An 18,492-nucleotide genomic window follows, 5' to 3' on the forward strand; every position below is an offset into this window, starting at 1 on the left:
AAATATTTTGAATATGTTGAATAGCTGTATAGTCTTTTCCATATATACATTTTTGTTAATATATTGCTTGCATTTTTTTTTTGTCTTGTTTTAGGTTAATTCATGACAGAGAGTTGACTTTGTATGATGGTACTAGGCTACTTAGAGAAGATCGGTATCAGTATTTAAAGAATGAGTTACAGCTGTCAGATGCTGAGCTCCAAGAAAGGTAACTCTAGCAATGTTTACCCCAATCAGCCATGATATTGAAACTACCTACCTAATATTGTTTAGGACCTTATTATGCCACAACAACTCTGAAAGTGTCCTGTGAAAAGTGACACAAGGATATTAGCAGCAAGTCCTTTTAGTCTTATAAGTTGTGAGCTGGGTCTTTTCCAACACATCCCACACATCTAGAGAATTCGGAGGCCAACTTATCATTTTGAATTCCTTATAATGTACAGTGTGGCAGGGCACATTATCCTGCAGAAAGAAGGCTTTGTATTTCATATGCAGCCATTTTTAGTCAGGTAATACTTGCCAAAGAAACCTTCACATGACATGCCGGGACACAAGGTTTTAGAACGTAGCCCAGGGCATCACACCGTCTCTGCCGGCTTGCCTTCTTCCCATTGTACCAATAGTACCTCCCAGTACCTCCCAGATCATGTTAAATAAAATCACTATTAACAATTATAAATAAAAATATTTCTGCTTGTCATCTGTTCATTATTATTCAACTACCAGTCTGCAAGAAATGTGCTTCAAATTCCAGTCCGCGAGCCCAAAAAAAAAAAAAATAAATAAAAAAAAAAAGCTTGACAGAAATAAGACGGAACAAACAAACAAGTTGACTTCAGTGTTCTCTGCAGTCACCAGTAGGGCACCACATCCTCCACTATGCTTTGAGCTGCATATTCAAAATGTTTTTATTTTCCCCAGTCCATTTTGATTTCTAATGTAGAGCCTACTATTACTTAGTGATGTTTTACCTGTATTGTTATGTTAAAGAAAAACGGTCATCCTGTTCACCCACACTAAACCTAATACACTGGGTTATAGTGTGGGTGAACAGGACACTGACAAAAATATGTATCTTCGATCCGGAGATATGTCCCTCCAAAGATCCACTTCTATAGTCTTTGTGCTGCGCGCTGGAGGTGGGCTCCGCCGGATCAGTTTGAATATTCATTGTCTGTGTTGTGGAGTCGCTGGTCCTGTGAACTCATGCACAGACTGAGTGCTCATGTGACCAGCGACAATGAATGTGCAAATTGAGCCCACGGGGCCTGCCGGCCGAAGTTACATGTTTTGGTCAGTGACCTCTGATCGTGCTCCTGTTTATCCACACTATAACCCAGTGTATTGGGCTTAGTGTGGTGAACAGGATGACCGTTTTCCTTTTTAAGGTACATTCACACGTACGCAGATTTGATGCGCAGGATTTGATGCACAGGATTTTCTGTTGCAGATTTCAATGTAAACTAAATGACTGAGCACAGTTTCTAATCGGCAGTTACAAATCCTGCGCATCAAATCTGCACTGGATCCTGTATGTGTGAACGTACTCTTAAAGTGTTTTGTATAACGTTGTACATGTCCCGAGATGACTGATGGTGCATAAATAAAATTTATATACCTGTGAATTTCCATCTTATTTGGAAATATATCATTAAAATATTCCTGTCTTTTCAACAAACTTTGCATCCATCCATTGTACAATGGACTAAAATAAGCCTTTCTTATGTATCTTATCAAAGTAAAATGCCTCTTTCTCCATTTATCAGAGTCATCCCTTCTGCACTGATCACACACTGATAAAATCCATCCTGAGAGAGGCAGAATATAGACAAGTAATGGGAGAAATAGTGCATACACTATTTCTTCCATTCTCTCTCCCTTCACAAAATAACATCCGTTATTAATAACGCGCTATGACGGGTAAAAACGGATAATGTAAAAATCCCATAGACTATAATGGGATTTTGTAACGGCCGTTTAATGGCCGATTTTCAGGGCTTTCATAGTGGAACATATAACGGATCTTTAAAAACAGATTAATGTATAGTGTGCAAGGGTCTTTACACTGCTCAGTACAATATTGTTAGGTCAACACACATCCTTGTGATATGCTATTATGTTATGAGATGGTGAAGCCATTTTAATACATGTTTACAAGTTACTTAGACATAGGAAATAAAATAGGCCAAAACCTGCTTGTGGCTAAACTAAGATTCCTATCAGTCAAAATTTTAAAGGAACACTAAACCTATAAATGAATAATAAAAGTATACAGGGGTAGGCATGCTTCCACTGTTCATCAGGCTGCAGTGATTTCTGAAATGAACAGAGAACACAAGGATTAGTTTCCTACTGATCTGTTCCATTTTTAGAAAAGGAGCAGTTGAAGGTCAGGGTGATCATATTTTACTATTAAAGACAGGGAAAAGGGGGAAGGCTCTTTCTGCAGCTAGTTGTTTTAGGTGGGGTTCACACTGCGTAATAATGCTTAGAAATTACACTTGAAAATACTGGTGCTGCAGAATTGTATGCATATTTGTTTAGCATTTTTGTTTTCATATAATTAAATTCTTGGTAAATTTGGTTATGATTTTACTATGTAATTCATGCTTCAAAGTGCACTTTAACCATTTCTTTTTGTTTACCAATACTGATTAGACATGACGGTTTACCATTTAATGGCATTTAACTTATTTTTCTCTCTACAGGTCCATTTTTCCTATACATCCTTCCTTCAGGATAGCTGCCTTGGCAGAACCACCAGTTATTGGCAGTAATACTCAGCAGTGGTTGGGTCCAGAGCTTCTCACCATGTTTCTGTTTCACAATGTTAAACCATCCAGTAGACAAGAGGAGGTTCAGATAATGAGGGAGATGGTGAGGAAATCTTTGATCTTTAGGTTTCTTTCTAGTCTGCTAATTTCCCTATAAACGCTTCTCGTGGTCAGTCCCAATCTGCTGGAGTCACTGTCTAATGAGCGCTCTATAGTCGTTACCGCACAGTACATGTCAGAGCAGCAACAGTTCACCTTTAATTACATCTAATGTTTATAGCAAAGTCCTTAAAGTAAAAACTTTTCAAAAGGTTTTGCAACCATATTTCTTATTGGCTGGGTGTAACCAATATGGTTGTCTTGCAAAGCCAAAGATAGCAGTGTCGCCTGCATCACAGCTAATGAAAGTAAATCTAGTTGCGTTATGACACGCAAGTTGCCGGTACTCAACAGTTGCTTAAAACCAAGCTGGTTTGGATTTCTGGTAACTGTCAGGTCACAGTAACTTGCATGAGACTTTGTGACCAAATTAGTTTCATTAGCTGTAATGCAGGCAGGCGACTCTAGGATCTATAGACAGGCGTTGTGTTTGCAGCCAAAACTATACAGCTTTAGCCTTTTCCTGATACTACATTGACATCATATGCAGATGAACCCACGTGGAAAAACTAGAACCCTCAAGCTCTTGCTAGTTATTGTAGGACTTTGTTAGAGTGCTGTTAAAATTCATTTATTATGCTATAATTTAGAATTAATAGTGCTCCTGGATCCCCTGATCTCTTTGTATTGGTGGTGGTCCAGGATATTACACTGTGGTTAATCATAAAGTCATGGAATATCCTCAATTAGCTGAGTCAGGCTTTATGATTAGTAATGGCAATTCATAAAGAAAGTCCACTGTAGTCTTCTTTGTTGGTAGATATATCTTTAGTAGACAAACCCAAGACAAATCATTTCCATGTGACAGGATAATTCTAATAGAATTATAAAGCCTGATGTCCATGTTACTTGATAACTGCGGGGATCAGATTGCAGTCTCTTTCAGAAATCTTTTCTGAGTGGAACACAGGTTCATCCTCTTTGCTGTGTCTCAAATTCTATGGAGATCTTCTCTAACTCCTCTGATAAAAAGGATCAAAGGGGTTGTGTCGTCTTTTATTGCTGGGATATGCCACAGTTAGGCAGGAAATGCCATTACATTGGAGACCTTTCAGAAAAGTTGTTGTCCATGTAATGGAAAGAAAAGCTTCAGCCTTAATGGACAGGGGTGGGTGTAGCCAATAATCATCATAGGAAATCATTTTGTCATGAAGTAAGGCTCCTAATATAAAGATGATATGTTATCAGAGGTAACTGATGTCATTAGTGTATGCCTTTCTTTTTTATATTAACTCTTTTAGGGGTTGTTGTTGTTTTTTACCGATATCATTAGAAGCTAATTGTTTACATAAACAAATTATCCATACAGTGTATTCACGTTAGTGTTTAGGGGGTTGAAAGTTTCATTAGAGAAACAATGATAATAATTCATAGATTTCTTATACTCCTCTTTGATACATTATTTTATTGTCTCATACTAAGGTCCCAAATGTCCCAAAGGAAGCAGTGGATCAACTATTGACATTAACACAAAAGCTTCGTGATACAAAAGACCCCACGGTAAGTCACTTTCTCCACATAATATTCCTGTATGATTACATTTGAAATACATTTTTCAAAATTAATATAAGGTGGAAGATGGTGGGGAAGTTGTTAGGGGTTTTTCGTTCTGTAAAACAAAAACATAAGATTAAAAACTAATTACTTAAAAATAATTGTCACTTTCTTTTTGCTCATGTTCTGAGAGTGTGCATGTACTGACTATTATTGCTTGACCTTTTTTGGATGTTAAAGGAGAAGTCCAGAATATAAACATTGTCCCCCATACTGCCGGCAGTAAAAAAAATAAAGATGTACATACCTTGCGTCGCTCCCCCGGGGCCTCCGGTAACCGTCTCCGGTCTCCGCCACGTTTCTCTTCCTGGTTGCTGGTGGTCGGCGAGTCATACTGCACTCAGCCAATCACTGGCCGCAGTGAAGTCCCGACTCGTCCGGCGATAGGCTGAGCGCAGTGTGACATTTTTGGCCCGGGCAGCAGGTGCCAGTGTTGTGAAGAATTTTGTGTCTTGAAGCGTTCTCACACTGCCACTCAGCCTATAGCTGGGTGAGTCGGGACTTCACTGTGGCCGGTGATTGGCTGAGTGCAGTATGACTCGCCGACCACCAGCAACCAGGAAGAGGATCGCGGCGGAGTACCCGAGCCGGTTACCGGAGGCCCCGGGGGAGTGAAGTAAGGTATGTACATCTTTATTTTTTTACTGCCGGCAGTATGGGGGACAATTTTTATATTCTGGAATTCTCCTTTAATTAGCTGCAATACCACACATGGCTTGTAGTGTACCAAAAAGGGAGAAAAAAAAACACTATATAGTGGGGTAGGGGTAGAAATGAAATCACTTTACTTTATTATCAATTACTTCATTATCAAGACATACAGTTCATAAAAAGTACATATAGAGAAATGGGCATACAGAAAAAGTGTGGGTAATGGGAGGGGGGATAATACTCATCGGGCTCACAGGTAATGTTTCCTATATAGCATGCATATAACATCACAATCGAGTAAAAAAGTACATAGTAAGATAGTGGCTGGGATTATAGGTGAACATACACACATGTAAAACATAAGAACCACTCATATGATCCATTATATTGCACCAAATCTTAAGCCCATGTAACCAAAATTATACTTATTGCTTATATGCTTATTGCTCAAGATATATGTCAAGGAGCATATAAGCAGATGGTCTTTGTAAGGAACCCCCAGGTGGGGAGGAAAGAGTGGTGTTACCCCGACCCCAGTTACCCATCACACCTCTGACTCATTTAGCCGACCAGGCTTTGTCCAGGAGACAAGTTTTTAGTAGACAGCAGCTGTGTTATTTTTTTATGCAACCCCTTTAACCCCTTAAGGACGCAGGACGTAAATGTACGTCCTGGTGAGGTGGTACTTAACGCACCAGGACGTACATTTACGTCCTAAGCATAACCGCGGGCATCGGAGCGATGCCCGTGTCATGCGCGGCTGATCCCGGCTGCTAATCGCAGCCAGGGACCCGCCGGCAATGGCCGACGCCCGCGCTCTCGCGGGCGTCCGCCATTAACCCCTCAGGTGCCGGGATCAATACAGATCCCGGCATCTGCGGCGGTTCGCGATTTAAATGAACGATCGGATCGCCCGCAGTGCTGCTGCGGGGATCCGATCATTCATAACGCCGCACGGAGGTCCCCTCTCCTTCCTCCGTGCGGCTCCCGGCGTCTCCTGCTCTGGTCTGTGATCGAGCAGACCAGAGCAGGAGATGACCGATAATACTGATCTGTTCTATGTCCTATACATAGAACAGATCAGTATTAGCAATCATGGTATTGCTATGAATAGTCCCCTATGGGGACTATTCAAGTGTAAAAAAAAATGTAAAAAAATGTAAAAGTAAAAAAAAAAGTGAAAAATCCCCTCCCCAATAAAAAAGTAAAACGTCCGTTTTTTCCTATTTTACCCCCAAAAAGCGTAAAAAACATTTTTTATAGACATATTTGGTATCGCCGCGTGCGTAAATGTCCGAACTATTAAAATAAAATGTTAATGATCCTGTACGGTGAACGGCGTGAACGAAAAAAAATAAAAAAAGTCCAAAATTCCTACTTTTTTAATACATTTTATTAAAAAAAAAATTATAAAAAATGTATTAAAAGTTTTTTATATGCAAATGTGGTATCAAAAAAAAGTACAGATCATGGCGCAAAAAATTAGCCCCCATACCGCCACTTATACGGAAAAATAAAAAAGTTAGAGGTCATCAAAATAAAGGGATTATAAACGTACTAATTTGGTTAAAAAGTTTGTGATTTTTTTTAAGCGCAACAATAATATAAAAGTATATAATAATGGGTATCATTTTAATCGTATTGACCCTCAGAATAAAGAACACACGTCACTTTTACCATAAATTGTATGGCGTGAAAGCAAAACCTTCCAAAATTAGCAAAATTGCATTTTTCGTTTTAATTTCCCCACAAAAATAGTGTTTTTTGGTTGCGCCATACATTTTATGATATAATGAGTTATGTCATTACAAAGGACAACTGGTCGCGCAAAAAACAAGCCCTCATACTAGTCTGTGGATGAAAATATAAGAGTTATGATTTTTAGAAGGCGAGGAGGAAAAAATGAAAACGTAAAAATTAAGGCCAAAATGGGCTGAGTCCTTAAGGGGTTAACATCTTCCTGTAAAACGATATAACTGTATGTTGGGTTGTTAGGTGCCTACTTGCAGCTAGACATACAGTTAAATTGTTTGGATGGTACAGACTTTGGAACTGTTCCATCTGCAGCAGGAGCCAGCCCTAATATATGGCTAGGCTCCTGCTACAGACTATATCAGAGCTTGCCATGTATGTAAACCAACCAGCTTTCATCTTGCACCGGTCCGGGAATTGTTTCTTCCACTTTCAATTCTCTCAAGTTCTTGAATGTTTGCAGAGTTCCTTTTCCCAATATCAGAAATTTTTAGAGGTGAGATCAGTACTCATTGCTGGACAGTTAAAAACAATAAAAAAAATTCTCTCTTAACCTTTTTTTGCAACTTAACCTTAGTTTACTTTTCTTTTTTTTCAACTGTAAGTTTTTTTTATTAAAGAATTTTTCAGAATCACAAATCTAAGAAAAGATAAGAGCACACAGGCCACATCAATAGGGCCAAGGCCCAAAAACCTGCAGCACGACAAGGAATATATAAACAACAATAAGGAGTACCTCAGTAGGCAAAGACACCCTATGCATATGAAGGAGGCCTCCTTTGTCGGGGTGCCAATAACACAAAAACAACCTTACCAGTAATTGTAGGAAAACTAAGGGAGCCTGGTATGCCAATCCACAAAGACAAACTGTGGGCCCAGAGAGCCACAAACACAGGAAAGGGGAGGGAAAAGAGGGAGGGGAGAGACAAAAATAGACCACAAGACAAAAATAGAACACTAAATAAACAGAACAACCACAAGACACAAGAGGAGGAGAAGGAGGGAGAGAAAAAAGAAAGAAAGAGAGAAAGGTAGAGAACTCAAGGCGGCTGCCTATCAGAGAAACGGTCCCAAGATTCCCAAACAGAGAAAAAAAAGAGGGGGATTGAATTATTCAGAGAGGCCGTGAGGAATTCTAAGGAGCGTATCTCACGTATACGGGCCAACAATTCAGCTTCAGAAGGAGGAAGGGTCTTCTTCCAGCACTTCGCCACCAAAGTTTTAGCAGCCAAGGCTAAATGCATAAATAGCTTAAACGGCTTCTTAGAGAGAGTAGGAGGAGATGGGGGAAGTAGGTAAGTCAGAGGGTTCAGAGGGACCAACACACCCAGTACCTGAGATAATAAACGCTGCACTATTTTCCAATAGTGTATGAGGAGAGGACAGGACCAAAAAATGTGAAGCACCGTACCCAACCCCACCCCACAATACCAAATTTCTGGAGAGTGGCAAAAAGAAATGGCCATCCCAACCTATCAAAGGCTTTCTCAGCATCCAAACTTAAAATCAACGCCTGTTCAGACCTCAGATTGATCAAGTCAACAAGATCCACCACCCTCCTGGTGTTGTCACCACCTTGGCGACAGGGGATAAACCTGACCTGGTCCTTATGGATCAGAGAAGGGAGAAAGGAGCAGAGTCTGACAACTAAGACCTTAGAAAAAAGCTTTAGGTCATAATTTAGGAGGGCAATAGGCCTGCAACTAGAGCAGTCATGAGGATCCTTACCGGGTTTAGGTATCAGGGTTCTCAATGAGTGCAAAAAGGACTGTGGGATCTTCTCTCTCCCCATGAAAGAATTAAAAAGAGGAACAAGAATAGAGGTATAGGTCTTATAGTACAGGTATGTGAAGCCGTCTGGGCTGGGGGAACGACCAGCAGGAAGAGATTTGAGAACCTCCAGGAGCTCCTCAGAAATGGGAGCATCCAGGGCCTCACGATAGGACTCCGACAGGGTAGGAAGACCGCATCGAAAGAGATAAGATTTTAAAGCTGCCGCTTGAACCGCCGGATCAGACGGAAGCTGAGAGGGAAGAGAATAAAGACTAGCATAGTAATCAGTAAAAAGGCGAGAAATATCAGCGGGGTGGTAGTGAAGAACACCAGAGGGGTCCTTCAAAGCAGAGGGAGATTGAGCTGCTGCACGATCCCTTAGGCACCTGGCTAACATGGTGTGCGCCTTATTGCCATTTTCATAAAAGCGTTGCTTAGCAAACAACATCTGTCGCTCTACTCTATGGAGAGCCAGGTCACCCAACTGGGAGCAAGCAGCAATCAAGCGCCTCAGGGTGGACAGAAAGGGAGAGGACAGCAAGGGGGCTTCTAAGCTGATGATTTGAGCACAACGTTCCAGGGAGCGGGCCATAGCATCACGCTTAAGTCGTGCACCCAGAGCAATACAATGGCCGCGGATAACTGACTTGTGAGCCAATGCGGAGGCCAAGATCACTGAAAAGGACCAAGAACCAAAGCATGGGCAGCCCATTGCCATGGCCTCGAGGGGAGAGATGGAAGGACACCACCAGAAATATGCCATCAAAGAGGACAACACCCAACCCCGAGACCACAGTAAGACACTATACAATAAAAGTAAACCACTGGTGACCAAAAATGCAAGAATATGAAAACATTGGAAAATGCAAAACAAGGCAATGAGAACATGGCTGGGAATCCCATGGGATGAAGAGCAATGCCAGGGAATCATGGAGGTCCTGTACCAGGAATATCAGCAGAAAAATATGTGGGCCATGTCAGCCACACAAGGGGGAGCCTGGGGAGGAGCTCCAGGGACCCGAGGGGTAGATTTCTTCTGAGCCCCTGGCTGTCGGGTCCGGAAAGGTTGCCAAACTGGAAGCAGAGGTGGAGGAGGAGATGTCAAGTTCCAATCCACATCTGGTGTTCTGGTAATTCCAAGGTGGAGCAGAAGGCCGGGAGATCGTAGAAGGAGCGCAACACAGCGGAGCGTCCATCCCTACGGGCATGCAGGGCAAATGGAAAATTCCACCGATAAGGCACTTGGTCAGAACGGAGGACCGCCAGGAGTGGTTGAAGCATCTGCCTTTTCCGGGGCGTCAGTCAGGACAAATCTTGGAACAGTTGGAGAGGGGCTTCAGGGAGCGAGCTTTAGCCATCATGGCCTCCTGAAAATTGTGGACACAGCAGATGACATCCGGGGGGGACGCCCGAGGTAGATTTAGGTCGGAGGGCTCAATGTGCTCTGTCCAGTTTAATCTTGTGGGAAGAAGGCTCACCCATGATAAGGTTGAAGATAGCTTCCAATGTGAAGAAAAGATCCTCATCACGGGTAGCCTCTGGCAACCCACGCACACGGATATTATTGCGCCGTCCCCTGTTGTCCAGATCCTCCACATGGGCATGAAGGTCACACAGAAAGTCCATCTGGGATGCAATTGTAGAATGGATCTGGGATGCAATTGTAGAATGGATCTGGGATGCAATTCTAGAATGGATCTGAGCAATGTAAGCTCTGGTAGTGTCATGGGCATCCTCCAGGCCTTCCACTTGGTCAGAGACATGCTGAAGATCCTGGCACATAGCCGCAATTTCCGCCCGACAGGTGTCCTTAACTTCAGCAATAAGAGAAAGGAAGTCTTCTTTAGTGGGAATTTGTGAGAGCAGCAAGCCAAGGTCGGGTAGAGTGGAGGAGGGCACAGAGAGGCCGGAGCAGAGGAGATCAGCGTCCGAGAGGGCATCCCAGGTGGGAGGACCAGGGGCAGGTGGAGGCGCTGAGGACCCAGGTGACAGATGGTGATAGCCCTGGGAGGACACTCTTGCAGTGGCTTGCATCACAGCAGGCAGTCGGACCCTCTGGGGCTTGGGAGAGGCCAGGGGGAGATAACACTCTGTCAGGGGTTCCAAAGGGGTGGGGAGGTGCATGGTATAGGGCACAGGTCCAGACCCCACCGAATCCAAGGATGCAGAGGCACAGAGGTCTGGGCCCCAGGTAGAGGGAGCAGAGGTGGGGAGGGCTGAGCAGTGTGGAGCAGCTGCAGGGGACCTCAAGGCAGAGGGTGGATTCCGGGCCTTGCGGAAGGTCCTCCCCATCAATTTGGCTGGGTCTCCAGGTTGGAAAAGCTGGGTTTAAGGCCTCTGGAGCAGGAGCTAGTCCTTCATGCGGCCCTCTTCTTTGGCGCCAAGCCACGCCCTTAACCTTAGTTTCCTAACACTTGTCAGCAGCGTTTGTTCTATAATTTTCTGATAATCAATGGATTTCATTGTTCCTGTAACATGCTCAAAAACCCCAGTCCCTTAACCAGCAAATGAGCCTCACAACTTTATGGATTCTCCACCATGTTTCACTAAAGACAGGGTGCAGTTTTCTTTGTAGGCTTAAAGGAGAACTCCGTTCGGTGGTTTGTTTTTTTCCTAACTATAGCCATTGTGTCCGATATAAAAAAAATTATACATCTACTTACCTCAAGTGCTCCCGTGGTGCCTCTGGTGTTCTGCCCCAGTTCCCCGATGCGATCGTCTTCCATAGCTGCAGCACGACAGGAGCACCCGGGCTCAATGTGTCATACTGCAGCTTAGCAAATTGCTTGCTACAGTGATGTACCTCCTTGGCGAGCAATTTGCTTAGCTACAGTGTGACATATTGGGTCCTGTTGCTTCCGTGGACAGCAGTCACAGTTCAGCTCAGAAAGGTGATCGTATCACTGGAGAGCTTGAGGTAAGTAAATGCTTTTTTTTTTTTTTTTATCCCACACAATGGCTATAGTTAAAAAAAAGAAATAAAAAAAAGCAAATCTCTGGCTGCAGTTCTCCTTTCAGCCTACAAAGAAAAATGCACACATTCTTCAGTGAAACATGACGGAGAAGCCATATTGTTGTGAGGCTCATTTGCTGGCTATGGGACTTGAGGAGTTATGAGCATGTTACAGAAAAAAAAAAAAATCCAAGGATTATCCAAATTTTTTTTTTTTTTAGATCCCACACAATGGCCATAGTCCTAAAAAGGAAAAAAAAAAACTCCTACCGGAGATCTCCTTTACTTTGGTTGTCTATAAAAACAACGTTAATATGCATCCATTTTTCCAGAACAATTGTCATTTTGCTGGGTAACTTTGGCAAAGTTCAGTCTCTCTCCTTTCTTTAAGTATTTGGGTCCACTCATAGATCTGCACTTGTTTACAGAGCCTATCACAAGGTTAAAAAGGCCATCGCGCCCCCTCCCATAGATATGAATGGAGGAGGCGTGGCATGACATCACAACCACGCCTGCCCGAAGCTGGTGTTCTGAACATAATGTTCGGGATGCCGGCCCGGAGATCGCCAGGGGTTCCAACAGCCAGACCCCCTGCAATCAGTCATCTTATCCCCTATTATTTGTATAGGGGATAACATGTCTAGAGGCAGAGTACCCTTTTAAGAGCAGTGGATTGTTCGTTTAGCCCTTTGTTGCCATCACCTGTTGGCTTAACACCCCTAGGTGAGTCTCCTTTCTAACATTTTTTAAATGTTATTTATTTCATGTGCGATTCTGTATCAGAAATATTACTATTTATATATCCGAGTACTTACCCCTAAGGAGTACTCTGAAGTCAGGTAAAAAAGCATAAAATGGTGCAGAAGCTTGTAGTATTGCTTACCTTTCTGCCCCAGTTCTGAAACCACCAAAAATTTGTTTGTATTTGGGCGTTTTATTCCTGTACTGTCCTGGCTGAGCACCTTCTCAGTACTACAATTCCCAGAATGCATTGCTTTCCCTTAACTCTTCATCACAGTTTTCCCATCTTGCCCTCTCCCACACCTGCCTGTTCTCTGCCCAGAGCTGTTGCAGAATTTTTCACACAGCAGACTATTGCTCTGCAGTAGTTGCTGCATTCGTTCCGAGTCTGCCTGTGGCATTGTTCAACACTATGTAGTATGCTGTAAACACACCTCATTATTACCTAATTGTCCCATATATATATATCGGGGAGATGGTGATGTCGGCTGGTCAGAGGTAATTACATTACCCAGGGGGAAGGGGCTTAAACTCAGAGACAAGATCCAGCCTGAGACAGCAGATGATTCTCGTGAGACAGCAGATGATGTTGCGTTGTATTGGGAGAGAGATGGAATGGAGATGTGCTGAGACTGCACCACACTGAAAATGACAGGACTACACAACTTCCTGTTGGGGGGGTGGGATGACAGGAAAACATGCTGTGCTAGTAGTGTTAGCACTATATTAGTAAGTTATATATCTTGGGGTTGATTATCATACAGTTTTCTTTTACTGGAATACCATAAAACACTTTATTTCAGGAGATATTTGACATGGTTTACTTAACATTCAGCGGTGCCACAAAAAGTCCCCCTATGTGAATAATAAATATTACAAAACAAGAATAAAATGTAGTAAAGAGAAAACAAAGTACAAAAAATATATACCAAAAGACACTCAATTTTATTAGTAAACATAGAAGTATTGGGAAAGAAAACAAATAATAAGGGTAGAACAAGGATTGCTATTTTTGTTCAGAAAAACTGCGATTTTCAGTTGGATTGAGATCAGAGCTCATTGCTGGCTCTTTTGACCGGATTGGAACCTGAGGAATTCAACACCTTACCCTTTCTTACTAATATGTTATCTTAGTGTGTCAGGCAACACTGTCCTTCTGAAAGAGGTCACTGCCATTAAGGAATACCAATACAATATTTAGGTAGGTGATACATGTCAAAGTAACTTCCACATGAATACCAATCATTGGTTTCCCAGCAGAAAATTGCCCACAGCATCCCACTACCTTTACTGGCTAGCCTTCTTCTCATAGTGCATCTTGTTGCCATCTCTTCCACCGGTCATGAACATACATACACCAAGTCATCTACATAATGTTCATATCACAAGGAAAAATCCAGCTAAATTCTTGTTAAAGAGCAAAAACTTTTATTGCAAGAACGTTTTAAAAGTCAATAGTTCAGATTTTTCAGTCAGTCTGGTTTTGCCCATAACAACCAATCACAGCTCAGATCTTATCAAACTCTGGTATAATGAAAGCCGAGCTCTGAGCTCGGTTGTAATGGAAAAATCATGAGCTTTTGTCTTCGGCTCATCTATAAATTGGGCCAATGTTCCATCCAATGCATTTGCATCTTATTTACAGTTCTTAGTCATGACCATGACTGACTGGTACCTATTCTTAAAAGTCGTCATTTGGACCACTAAATCATAACAAAAGGTGTCTCATCATATCAAGGCAGTAAATACATTATTTTAGCTTGTTGTCGTGTTTACATACTGTGTATATGCTATGGCATTCATATAAAAATTTGATGAGTGTACATATTGGCATATTGTGTCTGATTTTTCTCTGACAGCAACCAATCACAACTCAGCTTTCATATCTTAAATTGCTCTGGTAAAACAAAATATTTGTTGAGATGGCTGCTATCTGTTTGAGGCAAAAAAAATCAGACACAAATTGGTAAATCTAAGCCATTGTTTCTATTTGTCTGATTTTCACTTTTATAACACAATAACTGCAGTTCCTCTAAGTTTGAAAAATCCTTTTCCCTTCATTAATGTTCATCTTTTTGATAGGAGGCTTGTCTGTGGATACTAAAATAGTATAAAGAATGGAAAATAAAGTATTCAGGCATATGTAATTCATTAGGAACACAATGCTCAAAAAAGTTGAATTCTAAAAATATCTGGTGCAGGGGAAATAAATCTTAAATCCCAGCTGGCTATCAGCATAAGACGGTGTCTTTCTGAGCTTATTTTTAGATGTTTTAAGCAGAACAGTAAAAATTCATTTTCTGCTGAATACATTGTCCCAAAATCATGTGCTTTCAGGCCCATCTGATATTATTAAACTCATGTCTATTTTTTTTTTTAGTTTAACACCTGTTTCTGACTTTTTTCCTTCTAATGTTCCAGTTGAAAGTGTCATATAGTATATCAAAGTAGAAGAGAGTATTTTCCACTAACTGACCACTGGTACAATGTTTAGTTTCTAATACCTTTGTCATAGCAAGTTTAATTGTTAAAGGGGTACTCCGCTGCCTAGTGCTTATTTCACCAACTTTTTTCCTCTTACTTGATGACTTCACATAACACCCCTGTACTGTATGCGCCTTATCCATTAGCGTTGTCGTTCCCTGAGTTGGCGTTCTGTCTGGCTCACGTTGTTGCTTATTTCCTGTTGTTCGGTCTGTGAAAACTACCATTCCCCTAATACTTAGCGGCCTGATTATGCGCTTAGGTGCCACCTATTTTTCCTTGTTATTCCGCCCATCATTTTTTTTGCTCACGCCTATGTGCATGCCCCCTTTTTTTTTATTTCCGCCCATAGGCGTCCTAGATTCTGCCCCTTGTTTCTTCTTTCCACGCCCATTATGTTCCATCGTTCGGTAGAGAAATGTGTGCCTGCGCATCCCTACGCTGCCAGCGTTGTGCTAACGTAGCATACTTTAGTAGTGTAGCCATGCGCATGCGCAGTTCTCCTTCCAGTTCAGGGCTTACGTTCCTGGCGTAGCCCTGCGCATGCGCAGTTGTCGTTACAGATCAGGGCTACGCTACTAATGTAAGCCCTTATCTGTAAGGACTACTGCGCATGCGCAGGGCTACTCTACTCATGTAGCCGATGTTAGCACTACGCTGTAAGCGTAGTGCTTAGAACGCGATTCACAAAATGACCAGACATGCACACTACGCGCCGAATACGACTCTCAAAATAAACATGACGCATGCGCCTGGCGCAAAGGACGATTGGACCAGGCTAGGACGCTTACACAAGGGGCGGCAAAGAAAGTGAAAAACGTCATTCCCACACAATTTCAAAGAATGAATATTCAAGAAGTGGGCCGGCTTGACTACGGACACGGGAGCAGGGAAATGCGGACGTCAACGCCGACACTGCAGGGTGGGCTGACAACAACATGGCCGCATTGACCTCTGATCTACTGTTAGGGTGAGCCATAGCCAGATGTAAACACAATGGGAGGAATTTACATAGACTGGCACATCACACACCGGTCATAAGTAAAAACTATCATTAGATTATGCTCCGCTTAAAATATGTGACTGGAACTTATGCCAGTTAGGAACTAGTGTAGGTTTTATTTGTGATTTAGGTTTTACAAAATCCAGGGTGAGCAGTAGACCTTGCCTCCTTCAAATGGAGCCTCAACCACTGTATAGTAAGCTCCGCCCATGTGAGTGCGGTATAAAGTTGTAAAAAGGTGCAAGCTTACTACTTTTTGATGCTAGTACTCTGGTATACATGATGGATAACCCCCCCGCTAGTGTGCTGGGTCACTGAAACTTAGCTGCCACCAAAGTGAATGGCAGCTGGACTGCAGTAACCCAGCATGATCACTACACAATGTACAAGCGAAGACTTCCAGCTCTCTACACTTAGGGTAATTTGTTATTCCATGTGTATATTCTATTTTCATATAACAGATAAGGCTAGGCTCACATCAGCAGTAAGAGTTCCGAAAGGGAGCTCTGTTCGCTGATTCTGTTATAATTATAGAACTTTAGCGAAGAAACAAATCCTGCATGTCAGTTTTTTTTCTGATAAAATCATGAAAAACCATGGGTATCTAATGGAACCCTGACAGACCCCATTCAAAATGAATGGGACCTGTCGGGTTCTGTTGACGTCCGTTGTCACATCCTCTGCCCTAGCCCCGTGGCTTGCATACATGTGAATAATTTTGCCAAGTGATGCACAATGTATTGTAAATTTGAATAAAAAACAAATATCTGTCTAATGTGTAGAGTGATCATTTTAAGTGTTTTAGAGGTGTGAAAGCTTCATGCCTAATATATACTAAATGCTAATATATACTAAAAATTGAAGAGTATTAGTTGGAAACATATTGATGACAAAAGTTGCAAAGATTTTCACAATTTCACGCATCTGTTCTGATCTGATCGTACATTATGGAAAATATACCCCCACTCTTTTTATATCCAGGTACTGTGCCCATACAGCTGATCAGCAGGGTTGTCTGGTGTTGAAAGTTTAATGAGTTATTAATAGCCTATTCTGAGCTGTTTCTGTAGGAACCTCTTTTAGGGTGCATTCAAATCTAGAATTTGTGAATCCAGCTGAAGAATTCCAAAACTGCCTCCTGCTATATTGCTCCCGGAACCAAACAGTACCCTCATTCGTTTCAGTGAGCCCCAGGAAGTCAGAAAGTGTTTCTGTTTAGCTCAATTTCCTTCCGTTTTTTTATTTTTATACAGACTGAAAACTGGTTTGCTGCTGCCCTTTTCAGTCTGGTTCAAAAACTGGATACGGTCAGAGAATGAGCCAAATGGAGACAATTTGCAATAAATGGTGTAAAACATGGGTCCAGCAGCAATACGACAGGAGACTAAATTAAATTCTCCTGCCGGATCCACAAATCCTAGATTGAAATGCTCTCCCAAGTTACGATGGCCTTCATTTTATCTTGTGTAATCCTAAAGCAAAACCACATTAAAGTCGTAGAGCATCCCACTATGTGCACTGTATAAATCCCTCAAGATGCTCCTGTCCCCCACAGAGAAAGTGGTTCACCAACCTCCAGCAGCTCTTTATTATATGTGAGGACTTTGCTATTTTTCTACTTTTCACATTACATTTTGCAATGTCCATCAGACGTTTATGTCGAGGAGCTTGACAGTAATTCTGCTTGCTAGTTCTGTATGGAATAGCACAGTCTGCAGCTACTTTCCATGCAACAAAAAAGATAAGGAAGAATTTACTATGACCAGCATTTCACATGCCAGTCTTAAGTAAATCCCTGCCAGTAAGATTGCACTGGATTTATCAAGAGACATACACTTCTATTGATAAAATCCAGTGTTTTCTGAGGCTTCCCTGTGTGACAACCTCAGAATTTGTAGCTGGTACACAATTCCACCACAATTTTCATCTGCTAGCAGACGTCAATTGTAGTTAATTTAGTGCGCAAGTGCAAAACCACAAACAGACCCTGATAGCCCCACCCACTTTGTAAGCATGGCACAGATCGGTAAAAGGTCACAACATCTTGCACAAGCAAAGTGGTCAAAAATGTTCACATTTTCCCTGATTGACAACAGACACAGACCTTCATAAATTCGACCCTAAGATTTATTAATGTATAAGGACTAGAGTTGAATGAACATTTGAAAAGTTCGGTTTGCCAGACTTGCAAAATTTTTTTGAAAATTGCGAGTTCGGTTCTGCTTGGTTCGACTTGAACCAGCAATGAAATAAGCCCCTACACACGTATACAACACTGCCTAACAGTTATAACCCCCTGCCTTACACTGTTAGGTGTGTATTCAAGTAGTTTTTAAGAGTTTTAAAGGATCAATTATGGTGACATGTAACTAGAGATGAGCAAACTTTTAAAAAATTCGGTTCGGCTGATCCACCAAATTTTTTGGAAAAGTTATGTGTACAAAAGAGGGCTTCACAACCCCTAACATTAAAAGATCAATGTTGAAATCACGATTGAGCATGTATGTTTGCTAGTGCTAACATAAAAAAATTGTAATATACAAGACAGTCCCAGCAGCATCACAAAACAATATATTGGCTGAATGACACAGCCTGGAGGTGGGGAAAGCACGAGGAGACTATATAGTGGCTGAATGGAACAGCTT

At 41.9% G+C, this 18,492-nt stretch overlaps 1 protein-coding gene across 3 annotated transcripts in view; it reads left to right on the forward strand.

The window, feature by feature from the left end:
* The window catches only part of VWA8 (von Willebrand factor A domain containing 8), a 383,619-nt gene that overhangs the window by 118,571 nt on the left and 246,556 nt on the right, over positions 1 to 18,492 (forward strand). For all 3 annotated transcript variants that reach the window (XR_008888496.1, XM_056555457.1, XM_056555456.1), the window contains exons 15-17: positions 95 to 208; positions 2,712 to 2,880; positions 4,359 to 4,436. Coding sequence is in view for 2 of the 3 variants with exons in the window: in XM_056555457.1 (XP_056411432.1) it covers positions 95 to 208; positions 2,712 to 2,880; positions 4,359 to 4,436 (361 nt within the window). In the remaining variant the exon portion in view is untranslated. The remainder of the gene's footprint in view (positions 1 to 94; positions 209 to 2,711; positions 2,881 to 4,358; positions 4,437 to 18,492) is intronic.

This window comes from Hyla sarda, chromosome 2, assembly GCF_029499605.1.
Source record: "Hyla sarda isolate aHylSar1 chromosome 2, aHylSar1.hap1, whole genome shotgun sequence".
NCBI lineage: Eukaryota > Metazoa > Chordata > Amphibia > Anura > Hylidae > Hyla > Hyla sarda.